Genomic DNA, 17,098 nt, shown 5'->3' with positions numbered 1-17,098 from the left:
AGCTCCTGGCTTCGGATCAGCTCAGCTTTGGCCACTGCAACCACTTGGGGAGTGAACCACGGACATAAGATCTTCCTCTCTGTCTCTCTTCCTCTTTGTATATCTGACTTTCCAAAAAAAATAAAGCTTAGGGTCCAGCACGGTAGCCTAGTGGCTAAAGTCCTCACCCTGCACATATTGGGATCCCATATGAGCACAGGTTCTAATCCCAAAGACCCCACTTCCCAACTAGCTTCTGCTTGCAGCCTGGGAAGGTAGTCGAGAATGGCCCAAAACCTTGGGATCCTGCACCCATGTGAGAAACCCAAAAGAGGCTCCTGGCTTTGGATCGGCTCAGTTTTAGCCACTGCGGCCACTTGGGGAGTGAATCAGTGCACGGAAAATCTTCCTCTCCAACTCTCCTCCTCTCTGTATACCTGACTTCTCAATAAAAACAAAATAAATCTTTTAAAACATAACAAAATAAATTTTAAAAAGAAAAGACTGTCCTAACAGCTAAAACATCAGTTAAGACACCCATATCTTATATCAGAGTAATGAACTGTAATACTCTGCTCACTCCTGACTCAAGCTTGCTGCTACTGCAGATTCTGAGAGAAAGGTTAGCTGCATCACTGGGGGCCTGAAACCCACATGAGACCCAGATACTTCCTGCCAGCTGACTCTAGCCTACCCAGGCCCAGCCACTGGTGGCATCTGGAGAGCCAACAGGAGGAGACTGGAGCTCTGTCTGTTTCCCTCAGCCTCTCTATTTCATAAAACAAAAAGTCAGTTTAAAAAATTATAAGGGGTCCAGGAGGTAGGGGTGGTGGTAGACTAGTGGCTAAAGTCCTCAACTTGCACACATCGGTATCCCATATAAGTGCCAGTTCAAATCCCGGCTGCTCCACTTCCCATCCAGCTCTCTGCTTGTGGCCTGGGAAAGCAGTCAAGGACGGTCCAAAGCTTTGGGACCCTGCACCCACACTGGAGACCTGGAAGAAGCTCCCGACTCCTATCTTACAATGATAGTAAACATCTAAAACTGAGCAGTCGACAGCAAAAGCCTGAAAGCACATAAATAGCCAAGGGTTTTCCTACTTAAGAGCAGACACAGGAGAACTATTTCACAGCTCCCACCCATACTCCTCCAACCCCTCTAGAAGGTGGCACTTTTTGGCCACAGGAGCAGAAATCTAACTTCTAAATGTGAGAGAACCATCATTCTTTCCTATGGCTCACCAAAGGCCCAGTGACTGACTTCTCATACCCCATGAATACTAAATAAAAGCTTCAAGGCTGCTTTTCCTCTAACATACTAGGAATAAATCATTTCATTTCAAACCATTAAAAAATGTCATAAGCTAACAGAAGACCTCTCAAAGAGCTCCTGTGTTCTAACAGGAAGCAGGGGAGGATTAATTAATCTTATTAAAAATTCACAGGCTGGGTCTGGCACAGTAGCCTAGTAGTTACAGCCCTCACCTTGCACATGCAGGGATCCCACATGGGAACCGTTTCATATCCCAGCAGCCCCACTTCCTGTCCAGCTCCCTGCTTGTGGCCTGGGAAAGCAGTGGAGGATGGCCCAAAGCCTTGGGACCCTGCACCCACATGGGAGAGCTGGAAGAAGCTTCTGGCTCTTGGCTTTAGATCAGCTCAGCTATAGGTGTTGCGACCACTTGGAGAGTGAACCAGCGGATGGAAGATCTTTCTCTCTGCCTCTCCTCTCTGTAAATCTGCCTTTCAAATAAAAATAAATTTTTTTTAAAGATTTATTTATTTTTATTGCAAAGTCAGATATAGAGAGAGGAAGATCTTCCGTCCGATGATTCACTCCCCAAGCGACCACAACGGCCGGTGCTGAGCCTATCCAAAGCCAGGAGCCAGGAACTTCCTCCAGGTCTCCCACACGGGAACAGAGTCCCAAGGCTTTGGGCCGTCCTCGACTACCTTCCCAGTCCACAAGCAGGGAGCTGGATGGGAAGTGGGGCTGCCGGGATTAGAACTGGTGCTCATACAGGATCCAGGCACACTCAATGCAAGGATCTTAGCCACTAGGCCACCATGCCTGGCCCAAATAAAAATAAATCTTAAAAAAAAAAAAAAAAAAAAACACAGGCTTCAAGGAATGAAAACCAATGCATGAGACAACAGCCTTCCAAATCTGTGCTTGACAATCACAGAAGCACGTGTGGAGTGCTCCTAGTCTGAGGTAATTGTACCCATTCCCATCCATTGTCTGAACTGCCCAAGTGTTGCTTCACTTTGCTAAATTGTAGGGACCACAGCACATTCTCTAGAGAAGCAAGAATTTCATCATTACAAGACTCCTCCAGCAGGGGAAAACTCCCAAGAGACATAATCAAAGGCAGCTGCTGCTAAAAATCACTTTCATTACCCAGTCCTGACTAGGGACCCCACTCTGGCGAGGATCTGTGAACTAAGGTGTGACAGGAACAGGCACAGCATGGCATGAAGCATGAGAACAGTTAACACAGAATAACAAAAAGGCTACAAATAGGATACTCTCACATCTATAAGTGTTGTCCAAACCAGCAACCAAAGCACCCCTTTCATTCCTAGAAGCATCCCGGGTTCAACTTTGAATGATATGATCACCTAGCTGTGAAGGACAAGGTACTAGAAGAGATACAGAGGAAATTACTGCAGCCTGGGGGGTCAGAGAAGACTTCTTAGAAGAGGTACCATTTGAGTCCTGAAGAAGAGGGCTGGCAGTTGTTCTGAAAGGAAGAGCATCCCAAGCGCCAGTTACAACAAGGCTCAGGCACCATCACCTACAACATCACTAATCGGAACTTGGCTAGGAGTTTCCCAGAGAGCATGTGTACATGTAAGATTAAAAAATCCTAAATATCCAACTACGTATGACTTCCAAATTTAGAGAAAAAGGAAACTCCAAGGCAATGGCTCTCAAAGTTTTCTAACTCATGAATCCCTCTGAGAATATAAAAATTACTGCAGAAATTCACCCAAAAAACACACACATTCATGTACACGTACACAGAAACCACATACACACAAAAGCAACAACCCCATCCAAACCCACCACCAGAAGTTTATGAACAGACTACAGTAGGCTTAAAAAAAAAAATACTTTCTATGGCAAAGGACAACAGCAGCAAAAGCTCTCAAGTTTATATGAGCATTAAAATATTTCCAAAAAATTAAACTGATCAAAAATGCCCAGATATCAGACAGCGTAGAGACCTGGCTTTTCCACTTTGCCACCACTCCCACGTGCCAGCCAGCTGTGCCCTTGAGTCCTTACCTTACTAACATTGAGAGAAGCGAGAGGAGGAGGGGTTTCTGTTCGATCATTAATTATTTCCACTTCGGAAACGTACTGTAAGTTTATGAGCAAAATGTCTGCGTGGTTGGGCTTTCCACTGGAAGAGGGGCATTCTGGTGAGAAAACAAAGTTAAGGAAAACGGAAACAGAAGAGCCACTGAACCACCCCAGGGAGACACAGCCATCACACAAACCCAGGCGGCCTCCCTGAATCACTGCTCTCCCTTCAGCCCAAACTCCTAACCCAAAGTTCCCAAAGTTCTCAACCCCCAAAATGGGAGGACACAAAAACATTTCTGTCGCCTTCTCTCTGTAGCTTTACACAGTGCAGGTTTAATGTCTTGTATGCTGTTTAGAACCTACAGACCACCAAGAACAGCTAGAATTTTCTGTTATTTATGCAGAACTTCCTATGGTACTCTTTTCATATTGTTCAAATGTGAGATTTCCCAATGTGCAGAAGAGAAAACCACAGCACTGGAAAGGAAACTAATGAGTGAGTGACCTCACTGGTTAAACCATTCACTCATTCATTCACTTGCTCTTGGTCCCACCATTTACTGAAGGGCCTGCGGCATGCTAATTAGATGAAAGGTTATTTCCTCATCCAAGACCCAAGGAAAAGCACTAGTGTAAAAAGGGCTTATTTGGTCCAGGTGACCTCGTGCCTAAAATAAATAAACCGATCAAAAACAGAAGCGATTGCTCCAACTGCAACTAGACATCATCCGAGCTAGAAATCTACAACTAGTGGTTGTAAATGAATTAAAATACTTGCCACTCAAAGGCCTCAGCATGAAGCTTCATTTTGAAAGATGCTATAAAGGACTACTACTCCAAAAAGAAAAAAAAAATCCACATAAACCCACCTGTAGCTCCAATCAAAAGGGAACCGATGGCACAGTTCTCCCAATTTGTTTCCAAGACTGAGCTTACTGGATTAATTTGAAAATCATTTCCACCCCTAAGGAGGAAGCCACCTTTTCCAGCTTAATATGGCTAGCTTCTATTAAGGGAGGCTACTAGAATGGCAAAGTCACCTGTACAACTAAGTCACAATCAGAAGCTCCCAAAAAAAGTGTTCTGTCTGGACCACGTTTCCAGCGCAAACCTCTCCAAAACAGCAACTTCAAAAAGACCAAGAAACCTAAAAATCGGCACACCCCACCAACAGCACCATGCACACCCGAACACCAACACCATAAGCCACCGATCCCAGCTCGAACACAAACTGCCCCCGGGCATAAGGCCCCTCGGGTCACCATCCCACCGCCCTCTTCTTCTCTGATGAGATCCCAAAGGTGGACACCCCTTTCTAAAATCTCACCCCCTGCCCTTTCAGCAGTTCCTTACCCTACACACCCCCTCCCCATAGGATTTCACCCGCCCCCCTTTCCATCCGGGCTCCTCTCCCACTACCACCTCCTTCCTAAGCAGTGTCCCCCCTCGCACGGTGTTCACTCCGGAAAAGCCCTTCCGCGTGTCAAGCCCCCTCCACCCGTCGGCCTTCGGTCGGGACCCAGCTTCCCACAAGGGACAGGAGACAGGATTCCCAAAGCCAGACCGAAGGGCCCGCGGGAGGGGGAGGGGAGTCCGGGGCCGTGCGCATGCGCCCCGGGCGCCGCGGTAGCCGGTCGCCCCTAGGCCCGGAGAGGGCCCCAGCCGCCGCTGGCGTCCCCCACCCCACCACCGCCGCACCTCCACGCCAGCCCGGCCTCGGGCTCCACGCAGGGAAGGATACTTAAAGCCAGCATTTTGGACTGGTAATCAAAGGCTACCACCTCGCCCTGCAGCCGCTGCTCCTGGCACGTCCGGCACGACACCTGGCTCCCAACGCTGAAGTACTCGCCCGGAGGAGCCGCCATCTTGGGAGAGCAGCCGCGGCGGCGGCAGCAGGCGAAAGCCGGGCCCCCAGTGTGCGCCGCGACGCACGCTCGGGGCGCGCTGACGTCACGCGCCTGGGCGTGGCCTGGTGCTGGGTGGGACGGGAGCCAGAATGGGAATGGAGAGAAAGGAGGAAATCAGGGGAAATTCGGAATAGAGTAATACTGCCTGTGCAGCTGCCCTCGCCTGGCCAAGTGCCTGTACGGTGCATCTTTAGAAGCTAGCGATAAGTAACCTTCGTGAAAGAGGAAAGAACTTAGACTGCGAAAGGCGCGCATGCCTTGCCCACCAGAATTTCATGAATGAACGCTTAACGCCCGTTATCCCAATTTTACGCGTGAGAGGAGTTGGAAGTCCAGAGGACCTCATGAGACTGGATCAAGGTGATTATCATGAATCACACAGTGATTGGGAGGAGAACCTTGGCTGTAATGTTTGAGAAACCAAAGTGAATCCTAGTCAATTATGTGACCTTGAGCAGGTGGTTCCTGTAACCCTTGTCTTCCCGGACGTGAATAGTATCCCCCTACTGACCGTCCAGCAACCCTGTGAGGTAGGAAGCAGTGCCTCCTCTTACAGATGAAGAAGTTAAGTCTTGAGGCTATAGCTGACCCAGGGCCTGCCTATTAACAAAGTAGGTTTGTTATTGATTGTCACATATAGTGGATAGCAAGAGCTGCCTCAGAGAACACTTAACAGATTTAAAAGAGTTCATATGTGTACACGTGTAGCATGCACTAGGTCTTTCATGAATGGCCGACAGTTTCTGTGTGGTCACCATCATCTTTGGGCACAAGCCACATCTTTGTTTTCCTGCTCACCCTCTGGTCCTGAAAGCCAGGCCAGGCCTGAGGAACCCTGACAAGATGAGGGCAGCTTGGGGAGAGTCAGGGTCCTGCTGAACAGTTACTTCCCTGACCTTGAATAAAGGATTATGCCATTTGCATTTTCAAGCCCCTCACTACCAATTGCCATCCCCAACCCATCCACCCCTTCAGTACAGACATTTTAGAACCTCATGTGCAAAAACCAGGTAGTCCCAGAGGGAGGCCAAGGGCTGGTGTTGACATTGCTAGCCTGAACAAAGTTCAAAAATGTTTCATTACCCTGTTGACAGAAACTTCCTGGTGCTGAGGGTATGGGCACAATTATTGTAAGAGGAATAAAATCCTGTTTTCTTTCACTCTTATGTTATTAGAGAAGTGTCCTGTCGCATCCTTGTTTTGGTTCCCACAACAAGCCACAGGCACCTGTCACTCCACTTTGACCTTGACATTGTGATTGCAGCCTGAAGTTCCCTGACAGTACCAAACCCCATATGTCCTAAGTTTGTTCCCACATGTACATTCATACCATAAAGCTTAGTTCACAAACTCAGCAAAGAGAAATGCAACAAATAACAATAAAATACAACAGTTACAACAATGGACTCTAAGAAGGATTTCTCTCAAAGTGCTATATTTACCTTTTCACTACAAAGAAGTGGCTTGTCTCTCCTCTCTGGCACCTCTGAGCCGCCAGCACCACTACTGACCTATTTGGGGTCCATTCTACAGCGAAAAAATGGTCACTTGAACTCAACCACCTGACCTCATAGTAATTGAGGCCGTTGATCTGATGTGCAGGATGGCCCCTGAGTGACCTATGGGGTGGCAAGCACAGCAGGGACAACCTGGACAAAGGGGTGATTGACATCTTGGGCCAGATGGCATGGGAGTCCCTCAGCATGGCAGGAAATTGAACATTCACTTAAGATTTCCAGACTGGGGTTCACACTGTGGCAAGTGACCCTGTGTATAAGAGAGAGACTGCCAGATTAAGTTTTATAATTTCCTGGGACTTCAGGCACTCTTAAGAAGAAGCAAAACACCTGAGATCTGTAGAAACATCAAGGAGAATTCCAGGCAGGGGGAGCTGCATAGCCAGGATAGCTGAGGAGACTGAGTGTAGCCCAACAATAGGGAGTGCAGGGATGGGGGGACTAGTGAAGCTAGAGTGGGACCTACTGTTGACTTTTCTCCTTGGGGCACCCGAAAACCTTTAGTAAGGGAGTGAACTGAGATTTATATTCAATTTCCCTCCCTTTTAAATTAATGAAATAAATAACTTTCCAGGAAGACCTAGTTTTACATTCTTGATTCCATCTACAGGTCAGAAAACTCTTCCAGAATGGGGGAGTCATTCCAACAGTCTCCTGCCGCTGCTCTACCTCTTCGTGCAAGCAGGCCCTCCTTGCCTGCACCTGCCAAGACTCCTTTTGTGGGAGTGTACTCCTTCTCAGGGCTCAGTGGGAACTGGGGCTGCAGGGGCAGTGGCCCCTCCTCTGTCCACACCCAAACTGTCGTATGGCTGTGTGTGTGTGTGTGTGTGTGTGTGTGTGTACTGCAGGTAGGGGGACTTGGAAGTATGACTTGGGCTCAGTTCCCAAGTCTTTAGCCAAGATCCCTCAAAATAAAAAGACAAGGCCATCTGAACAGTGGGTGGGAGGGAGGCAAGGGGCAGCATGGAGGGATTAAGGATGAAGGATGTGTGTAAATTAAGGGCTGCCAGTAGTCTGTTCTCCAAGAGATGTATGTCTGAATCTGTGCAGGTTTCGTTTGAGGCGTGGCAGTCACTCGAGAAGAGAGGTCGGGTCTGGAAAGGAGCCTAGTCCCATGAGCCCACCTCTACCTGCAGGACAGGCAGGGCCCGGACGGACCTGGGCGCGCGGGTTGATCAGTCCCATGACCCGGAACAACAGCCGATATTGCCACCTCGCCGGCTGGACGTCCACGTGCTGGCAACAGCGGCCACGTGGGGCGCTGAGGAAACGCTTTTGGGAAGGTTTGTCCCCTGCGCCGCCCAGTAGAAAGGCTGGCCTGGCGAAGAGCGCAGGAGCAAACAGTTCAAGCCCAGACGCCCCACGACGAGGACTGCCGCGAGCCTGGGTCTGCCGGAGGCGGGGCTTGGCACCCGCCGCTGGCCGAGAGGGTGGCCCTCGGAGGGCAGCCGGTAGCCAGCCGCCTTCCTGTGGCCGGGAGTGCTCGGCTTCGCCCCAGCGCAGCCAGAGCCGGGCTTACCCCGTCCCGCGGCTGCCATGGAGTCCACGCTGGGCGCGGGCATTGTGATGGCCGAGGCGCTGCAGAACCGGCTGCCTTGGCTGGAGAACGTTTGGCTCTGGGTCACCTTTCTGGGCGACCCGAAGAGCCTCTTTCTGTTCTACTTCCCCGCGGCGTACTATGCCCGGCGCCGCGTGGGCGTCGCGGTGCTCTGGATCAGCCTCATCACCGAGTGGCTCAACCTCATCTTCAAGTGGTGAGACGGCGAAGCCCCCGCCCCCGCCCCCGCCCCCTTGTCCCCATCCGCAAGAACCCGGAGTCTCCCAGCAGGTGTGTCAAAGGCCTTCCCACTCTCCCTCCAGTCCCAGTTTCCCCCTTGGGGCATCTCTGAGCCTCTGACTTGGACTGAGACTTCAGAGTCCACCCACGCTGCGCGTTAGATCGTTGTCCCCAGCCTGGCCTGCTGAAAAACTCACCTAACGGACGAGAGGGTTGAAAGGGGAAGACTTTCCCCACCTTGACCGCAAGCCTGCTGGTTTGAGAACCTCCGGGTCGAAGGCCTGGGCATCTGTATTTTACTGTCTGAGACGGTTTAAGTAGCAGAAAGTCCTCACCTTCCCATTCATCTGTTCATTCATTTGACATAGTTCTGTTTGTTTTTAAGAAATATGCTTTATGCCAGGCTGGCTGCTACTGACAAGAGAATCCTTGGAAATTAAGGTGTGGTCTGTAACCGGTGCCCGGCAGCACGGGCAGCTCCTGAAAGCTTGTTAGAAATATAGTCTCGGCTTTGTGACCAGTGTACCTGGAATGTTTTGGGAAGCATTGAGGTGCTAGCCCACCTTCCGGGGAGCATTTCCTCTTCTTTCCCTGTCATTCATTAGAACGGAATCCCAGGCAGGTGGCTGGATGCCCTGCGGGCCCCTGGGCTTATCTCTTTATGCCACCTGTTCTGTCTTTCTTGGGCACACAGGGAGCCATGCCTCCCGCTGGGCATGCTGCCATAATTCCCTTTGCCTCCCCGGAAGGTTCACTGGAGATGCTTGAAGGGGCTGGCAGAATTTGCTGAAAAACAAAATAGGAGTTCCCGTCGCTTCCACACCTCTGTGTGCACTGCATCCCTAGAGCAGTTGTCTGATTATTTCTTGCTTAGTGCCTCTGGCTTGGAGCTCTCCCCTCCCCAGAATCCCCATCGGCCTTCCTGTTCTCCCAAAGCTCCAACAAACCCTCCCCCCCTCATTGCATTCAACACTTTTACAGATTTGAAAATGTATTTTCTTTTTTTTTTTTTTTTTAAAGATTTTATTGTTATTGGAAAGCCGGATATACAGAGAGGAGGAGAGACAGAGAGGAAGATCTTCCATCCGATGTTTTTACTCCCCAAGTGAGCCGCAACGGGCCGGTACGCGCCGATCCGATGCCGGGACCAGGAACCTCTTCCGGGTCTCCCACGCGGGTGCAGTGTCCCAATGCATTGGGCCGTCCTCGACTGCTCTCCCAGGCCACAAGCAGGGAGCTGGATGGGAAGTGGAGCTGCCGGGATTAGAACCGGCGCCCATATGGGATCCCGGGGCTTTCAAGGCGAGGACTTTAGCCTCTAGGCCACGCCGCCAGGCCCTGAAAATGTATTTTCAAATGTGACCCAGAGAAAGAGACAAAGATTTGTCTCCTGGCTCATTTTCCCCTAGCTGCGTCCGACTGAAGCCACGAGCCAGGAAGTCATTCTCTGTCTTGCATGTGGGTGGCAGGGACCCACATACTTAGACATCACGTGCTGCCTCCCATGGGTGTGCTTGAGCAGGAAGCTGGATCAGAAGCAGAGGAGGGCACTCCATCTGATATGGGGAACAGCGGTCCCACACAGCAGCTGAACTGCTGCACCACAATAAATGCCCCATCTGCAGGCCCTCTGATATCCCCTATTCATTATTGAAGTTTGTGTTGAGCCTTTGGTGAGTGAAAGGCCCAGTGCTTGGTGGGGAGAAGCAAGCCTCTTCCCTGTCTCTCAGCTTGATATCAGCATCTTTTCCTTCTCGGTGGCGAGCCAAAGCCCAAGCCCATCCCCTGCATGGTATCCCTGGATGCAGATAAGCACCTGCTTGGCCAGGGGAGTTTGCATCTTTCTCCTCTTTTTCCATTCCCCACTGCCACTTGCAGGTGTGGGAGGCTCAGTTTAGTCATTCAGGTGTAGAGCAATGTGGGCTGGCACTGGGAACATGGAGAGGAAGATGAGGGAGGCTCCAGGAAGAAAGGCCAGGTTCCAGGGCCATCTGGCTGAGAAGATGGCTGTACCTGCAGGAGAAGGGGTGGAGTGGGCGTCTGAGGGTGGCCATGCATGTGCACACACAGACACGTACATTCACCACCATTTCTTGCTTCTGTTTTCACTTGTTAAAGCTATGTGTGTTTATGCTGTGCCAAGGTGGAAACCAAATGGTCGAAAGGTAGCAGCTGGGAGCTCTTTCCTTACCCCATGTCTCAGGCCCGTTGGGGTATTCTGAGGCATCCTGCCCCTCACCATCCTCTTACAATGTCGTCTTGTGTCTTTTCTCTTTTCTAGGTTTCTATTTGGAGAGAGGCCTTTTTGGTGGGTCCATGAGTCTGGGTACTACAATCGGGCACCTGCCCAGGTTCACCAGTTTCCATCTTCTTGTGAAACTGGTCCAGGTGGGAAACCTCAGCCCTTTGCCTTTTCCCAGTTTGATTGGGGTTTGAGGGAGCTTTTCCCAGGACCGTTCAACTAGGGTGGCACTTCTGTCCATCCAAACAGACCAGCATCTCAGTTACTGGCTCAGAGAGCCCAGTAGTCCCTGGAAATGCAAGTTAAGCTGGGGAGGAGGGCACCCAGGTCAGACACCACGCTGCCCCATGGCCCAACTGGTTCAGAGTGGAGCCCAGTGGCACAGCTCAAGGCAGAAGCCTGACAGCAGAGGCCTCCAGCCACAGGGAGCCATGGACCAGAGCTGGGAGGAATGTTTGCCTCTCAGCCACCAGCTTTTGCTCCTGTCCTCTTACCACGTGCTTCTGGGTTCCCCGGCAGGCAGCCCCTCCGGACACTGTATGGTCACAGGAGCGGCCCTCTGGCCCATAATGACGGCCCTCACTGCCCAGATGGCTGCTCGGGCTCACAGGTATGCCCTTGGCATTACCACCTTGGAGAGTAGGGGTGGGGGCATCCCGGGCCCAAGAGACACAGCAGCATGATGGCCTGGGGGCTAGAGCTCCAGGGATGACTGGGTGTTTGGTCAAACCAAGAAGGGCACGGGCACCACAAGAGGTCCCGCTGTGTCCCTGAGCTGTTTGTCTCTCTTCTTTCTAGGCGCTGGGTAAAGGTGATCCCCAGCCTGGCTTACTGCACCTTCCTCTTGGCAGTTGGCCTGTCCCGGGTCTTCCTCTTAGCACATTTCCCTCATCAGGTGTTGGCAGGCCTCATCACCGGTGAGCACCTGGAGCAACAGAGTGGGCCAGGAGGGTGCCCTTGGCTGCAGGACTGAGTAACAGCCCCTCCACCTTCCCAGCTTCCCCCGAGCCAGCCAGCTCCGAGCCCACTGACATCTCAGCCTTTTTTCCTGCCAAGCCATACTGCAGCTTGGGGTAAAGGGCCATGCCCCCAAACTCCTTAAAGCTGCTGTTACGCCATTCTCCTAGGTGCTGTCCTGGGCTGGCTGATGACCCCCCGGGTGCCCATGGAACGGGAGCTAAGCTTCTATGGGCTGACAGCACTGGCTCTCATGCTGGGCGCCAGCCTCATCTATTGGACCCTTGTTAGCCTGGGCCTGGATCTTTCTTGGTAAGCCTGGGAAGGATGGGGCGGATCTTAACCAGGTCTGGTGGGGGCTCTAGCTTGCTGGGCCCTCCTGAGCTCACAGCCAGGTGTGGGAGTGGACCCTCCCAAGGCACATGGCTGGAAGCCAGCAGCTCTGGAGACTCCGGCCTCCTGGCAAGACACTTCTTCCCACAGGTCCATCAACCTGGCCTCCAAGTGGTGTGAACGGCCTGAGTGGGTACATCTGGACAGCCGGCCCTTTGCCTCCCTGAGCCGCGACTCAGGGGCTGCCCTGGGACTGGGCATCGCCCTGCACTCTCCCTGCTATGCCCAGATTCGGCGGGCGTACCTGGGAAATGGTCAAAAGATAGCCTGCCTTTTGCTGGCGATGGGGCTGCTGGGCCCTCTGGACTGGCTGGGTCACCCCCCTCAGATAAGCCTCTTCTACATCTTCAACTTCCTTAAGTACACTCTCTGGCCCTTCCTGGTCCTGGCTCTTGTACCCTGGGCTGTGTACATGTTCAGTGCCCATGAAACCCACTCCATCCACTCTTCCTGACTCCCTTGTGCCCTCTTTGTCCCTGTTCCTGCCCACAAAGCCTGTTCTCTTTGACCTCCACACTCCAGGAGGCAGCCTCCTCCCTGAGTCACCAAGCAGGCCCAACTTGACCAGATGTTCTCACCACCTGGTGTTGGCCCCCAAAAGGGCCCTTCCTGCCTTTGTTGCGAAGTCCTGGAAAGCAAAAGCCATGGTGAGACTAACAGGTCCCCATGTCACTGCAGAGGGTGCTCAGGGCAGCCTCAATAAAGTCATTGAAATTTCTGGATTCTTCTCAAAGTTCCTAGATTCCTTTCTCACCTTTGCACCCATCAGCATGGAACTCAACCCTGCCAGGCTACCATCTATACCAGTTCCTGCAGGGCCAGAGAGGTGGGGCAGGGAGGGGGTGCTGGGAACCCACCTGGGGCCCCCCTCCACTCATCACCACAGAGGAAGCCCTATAGAGTTGCCCTCTGTGGCTTCCAGTCCAGGGCTGGAAGAGAGAGCAATTTTGTTGGCTGGGAAGCAGGATGAGGACCTCGACTCCTCTTTGGAGCCCACAGAACACACGCTGGCCTTAGGAGGCACTGCCAGAACAAGTTTATTTCCACAAGGATGCATGGTATAAGGATTACAAAATGCTTAACTCCGGCTCCAGAGACAAAGAAGGAATGGGTTTACAGAATCAGACCAGCCACAGGCACTGGGAAGCAAAGGGACCCAGGGCCCAGCCCCTTCCCTTCCCCCAGGCAAAACACAACACACTAGCACACAAGAAGCCAGTGCGAAGTGGGGTAGGGACACTTGCCCCCACCAGGCCCCCATCAGGACACTGACTAGGCAGAGATCTGAGGTGGGGGTGGAGAATGTATGTCTGGAGGAGGAGTGAGGAAGAGTCAGTTCTCTAGAAGCAGTTTCCCAGCTTTGGTTTCCTATGGGCTACAGAGAACCTTCTGGAAGCCTCAGGGTCCTAGACCTTGAAAACAGAGTTGAGCAGGACTCCTGGCAACGGATGAGCTGGTAACCAGCAACTGGAGCGCAACAGGAAGGGAAGCCCTGCTGAGGACCTAAGGCAGGACTGCTGGACCCTGGTCTGGAACTTTTGATAAGTCCCCCCTCACTTTCTCCAGGCTTGAAAGCAAAGGTCCCAAAAGAAAGGCGAGCCCAACCCTTCTCCTGGCCGCACACAGGTGTGCCAGAAACACCTGGGCCTGAGTGCCAAGGTGTCCTGAAGCCCTCTACAAAGACCCCTTCCCCCCCCACCCCCGTCTCAGTGAGGACCCACAGAGGACTGGGGGTGGGAGGCAGCAGAGTCAGGGGAAAACAGGTGAGTGTTAACCTCCCTTAGGGAAGGGAAAGCAAGCAGGTGCAACCAGCCAGCCCTGCTCCAGCTTGGGGCACTACTGTGGCCCCAGCTGTGGAGGGCAGCCTAGGGGAGGGGGGAAAGTTAGGTCAGCTAAATCAAGGCGCCACCTCTGTTGCTTCTCTACAGTGGGAGAGGAGTCAGAGGCAACCCAGTCCCCAGTTTGAGCTAGAGCTGAGGGGGAGGACAGAAGCAGGGAAGTGGGTGTGGCTTACAACCAGGGTAGGTGGGCCCCAGCAGCAGCAGTACCAATCCCCACAAAGGAAGCAGAATTGACTTGACCTGGGCCATGGGCGGAGTGGGAGAGAGAGGCTGACAGATCCACACGGCACACGTTGTTGAATGTGTGACTTTTTGTTTTTAATAGAAAAAATAAACAAAATCACAATGATGACACCCAGAGGGATGGGGGCTGGGGTGTCACAGGGTGGGCTCCTGCTCCATGGGCTCCTCTGCCGACCTGTGGACACAAACACAGGATAGACACTGAGTGTGGGTATTATGGGGGCACAGCTCAGGCGAGGACACACAGCTGGCAGGGCCCTACCTGGGACTGTGCTCCCGGGTAGCAGTGGCAGCCTGGGCCTGCTCTGCCCCCACTGACAGCAAGGCCATGGCGCTCACAGTCTCGGCCTCCTCCGTCTCACCTGCCTGGGCCTCTCGCAGGGAGCGGCCCAGACCTGCAGCAAACCTCTGCACGCAGCTCCAGTGTTTACCTGGGGAGGAGCAATAGGCAGGTGTCACCCCCTGGGGGTGCCCATGGGGTACAGCAGGAGGGACATCCCCAGCCCTGCACTCCCACAAGCTCTGCCCCTGGGGCAGACGGAGGTTGGACCCCCTGTGCCTGTCCCCGCTGTGCCCACGCACTCTGGATCTCGATGGCTTTCTCCAGCGTGGCCACTGCGTTAGTGTTGGGCTTTTGCTGCAAGACTGCCTCATCCAGGGGCTGCAGCTGGTGGGGAAAGAAGAGAATTAGGGTGTGTGGGGGGGAAGGTCTGCCCCTCTACTGCCCCCACCCGGCCCCAGGGATCCTCTGCAACAGGGCTGTACAGGAAGCCCTAACCAGCTACCAAGCATCTTTATTTTATTTTTAATGTCTACTTTTTAATGCTTTTTTTTTTTAAAACATTTATTGGAAAGACACAACAACAGAGATCTTCCATTCACTAATTCACTCCCCAATTGTGCTGAGTGGTAAGGGCCCAAGTACTTGGGCCATCCTCTGCTGCTTTCCCAGGCACATTAGCAGGGAAATTAACATTGGAAGCAGAGGACCCAGGACTCGAACCAGAGCTCTGATATATCGAGACGCAAGTGTGCCAAACAGCTTAACCCTCTATGGCACGACAATCACTCCCTAAGCCATCTTTGGGACTGAGGGACATCCTGCCAGAAGGGCCCTCGGCGCTGCCTGACCCAGAGAAGGGATGTGGCTGGTGGGCTCGTCCTTGTAGCCCTCACCTCCACGCTGAGCAGAGCTGAGACACAGGCTTCAGAGGCATCACAGATGGCGGTCAAGTCGTGGCCTCCCTCCAGGGCCAGCACCACCCGGCCCCCAGCCAGTGTCATCAGCTGCCTGGTCAAGTGGCCAAAACCTTGAGGGGATGAAGGAAGAAGGATGACAGTAAAAACAATAATTCAAGAAATGGTAAGAGGACAGAAAAAGCAGGCAAGATAGCACAGCACAAGAGGGAGGCTTAGTTGTTAACAGGCTGGGTGCACTTTGAGCAGAGGCCTGGGCTGCCTCCTACAGCCAAGGTCAGGGTCAGAGAGGAAGGGCAGAGGGACACGCTCAGTGTGATTCCAAATCTTAGGCCAGCCCCCAACCCGTTTCCCCCTGTCATACCAGTCTACACCCAGCCCCCTACCCGACGCGATGCCAAGCTCACTGCCCCACACCCCCCTGGATTCCCCAGCAGGCTCACATCTGGCGGTGACAGAGTAGCCACCCAGTGGAGACAGATGTCCTTCAACGGCATCAAACCCAGCAGAGACTAAGACCACGTCAGGTGAGAACTCGTGGGCAATGGGCATCACCACTGTCCTGCAAAGGGATGGCCCAAGCTGATCCAGCAGACGGCTGGGCCACACCTCGCCCCGTTCAGTTCCCCAGCCACAGACACACTCCCCCCTTCCTCCTACACTGAGCTGAGTGCCCGCTGCCCCTCCCCCTACAGGGTCCAGGAAACTCCCACCCTAACCTGGGCCCTTGTCAGTCCCCACCTGAAGGCTGTCAGGTACTCCACATCTCCAATGGGGGGATCCACACCTCCCGTCCATGCCACGTTCACATTGTACCCCACGCCTGGTCCTCCACCAACCTGGCAGCGGGCAATGGGGGAGGAGGGACGGTTACTCTTGCTGCCTGGGCATCCCAGCCTTGACTCAGCCCCACCCACCAACCTCTGCTGACTCCCCCAGGTACCAGCACCACCCCCTCCAGGCCTTGTGGCTTCCCACTAGGCCCCAGGCTGGTGCATCCCAGAGGCACCCATCTGGTGCCCAGGAACCATACCTCTTCAGGAGCCCCAGAGCCCGGAAAGAAGTTGCCATTGTCATAGCGATGCAGGGAGATGTAGAGCACGGAGGGATCATTGTAGAATGCTTGCTGGGTGCCATTGCCATGGTGAATGTCCTGGAGGGGAGAGAGGGGAGCATCTGGCAAGTGGGCCAAGCACTGACCCACCCAAATGTCAGAATTTCCAGCACCCCCTTGCCCACCCCACAGTGTGCTCTGGGGCTAAGCTCTCCCTGGGCTCCCAGCTATACAAGGCAGGATCTGCCCTGGGAAGTGGCGCCTGGCCCTGCCGCTCCCATTCCACTAGACAGCCTAGGCATATGCAGCAAGGGTAGTGAACAACTACCACCAAGCAGGGAAAGTCTTCAGAAGGATCTGGCATGCACATGAATTCCTAAGGCAAAAAAATAGGGCTTGGCGAGAGTCCCTGCCTTGCCAGGAGCCTTTCTCTTCATGGGCGGCACAGCGTCTGAAAGCAGCCAATGGAGCAAAGGCAGAAGGGGAAGTACCAGGTGCCACCATCCCTGACTGAGAGACCTTGAGCAGGTCACCCCCCACTGCCTTCCTGTATAGAAACGTACAGCGTAGTTCTTAGTACTCGAGGCAGCCATGAGCAGCACCGGGGCCAAGTACTAGACAAATCCCTGGCACATGGCTGGCCCCTGTCTGGAGTAGGGGAAAGGGGCTATTATTGAT

At 53.1% G+C, this 17,098-nt stretch overlaps 3 protein-coding genes across 5 annotated transcripts in view; 1 reads left to right on the top strand and 2 right to left on the bottom strand.

Annotated features, from left to right (window-relative positions):
• The window catches only part of LSM12 (LSM12 homolog), a 28,661-nt gene extending 23,378 nt beyond the window's left edge, over positions 1-5,283 (bottom strand). Inside the window, exons 1-2 of the mRNA XM_004597320.3 lie at positions 5,034-5,283; positions 3,272-3,405 (exon numbers count right to left, since the gene is read on the bottom strand). Coding sequence (XP_004597377.1) covers positions 3,272-3,405; positions 5,034-5,157 — 258 coding nt within the window. The 5' untranslated portion in view covers positions 5,158-5,283. The remainder of the gene's footprint in view (positions 1-3,271; positions 3,406-5,033) is intronic.
• Positions 5,284-8,040: 2,757 nt separating this feature from the next.
• On the top strand, positions 8,041-12,690 carry G6PC3 (glucose-6-phosphatase catalytic subunit 3). Of its 2 annotated transcripts, XM_004597319.3 has the most exons (6): positions 8,041-8,470; positions 10,775-10,881; positions 11,255-11,345; positions 11,534-11,652; positions 11,863-12,004; positions 12,176-12,689. In XM_004597319.3, the coding sequence occupies exons 1-6, from the start codon at positions 8,253-8,255 to the stop codon at positions 12,537-12,539; spliced, it is 1,041 nt and encodes a 346-aa protein (XP_004597376.1). In that variant the 5' UTR covers positions 8,041-8,252; the 3' UTR covers positions 12,540-12,689. The 2 variants fall into 2 exon arrangements, with proteins under 2 accessions (XP_004597376.1, XP_058532539.1); XM_058676556.1 differs by lacking the exon at positions 10,775-10,881 and having other exon boundaries at positions 8,258-8,470; positions 12,176-12,690.
• A 1,532-nt stretch (positions 12,691-14,222) lies between these two features.
• The window catches only part of HDAC5 (histone deacetylase 5), a 36,806-nt gene continuing 33,930 nt past the window's right edge, over positions 14,223-17,098 (bottom strand). For both annotated transcript variants that reach the window (XM_004597318.2, XM_058676554.1), the window contains 7 exons: positions 16,400-16,519; positions 16,108-16,205; positions 15,810-15,928; positions 15,346-15,479; positions 14,752-14,836; positions 14,432-14,600; positions 14,223-14,344 (listed from right to left, as the gene is read on the bottom strand). In XM_004597318.2, the coding sequence (XP_004597375.1) occupies positions 14,305-14,344; positions 14,432-14,600; positions 14,752-14,836; positions 15,346-15,479; positions 15,810-15,928; positions 16,108-16,205; positions 16,400-16,519 (765 nt within the window). In that variant the 3' untranslated portion in view covers positions 14,223-14,304. The remainder of the gene's footprint in view (positions 14,345-14,431; positions 14,601-14,751; positions 14,837-15,345; positions 15,480-15,809; positions 15,929-16,107; positions 16,206-16,399; positions 16,520-17,098) is intronic.

Source organism: Ochotona princeps, chromosome 17 (genome assembly GCF_030435755.1).
Source record: "Ochotona princeps isolate mOchPri1 chromosome 17, mOchPri1.hap1, whole genome shotgun sequence".
Taxonomy (NCBI): domain Eukaryota; kingdom Metazoa; phylum Chordata; class Mammalia; order Lagomorpha; family Ochotonidae; genus Ochotona; species Ochotona princeps.
This window is presented reverse-complemented; position numbering and strand designations above follow the sequence as displayed.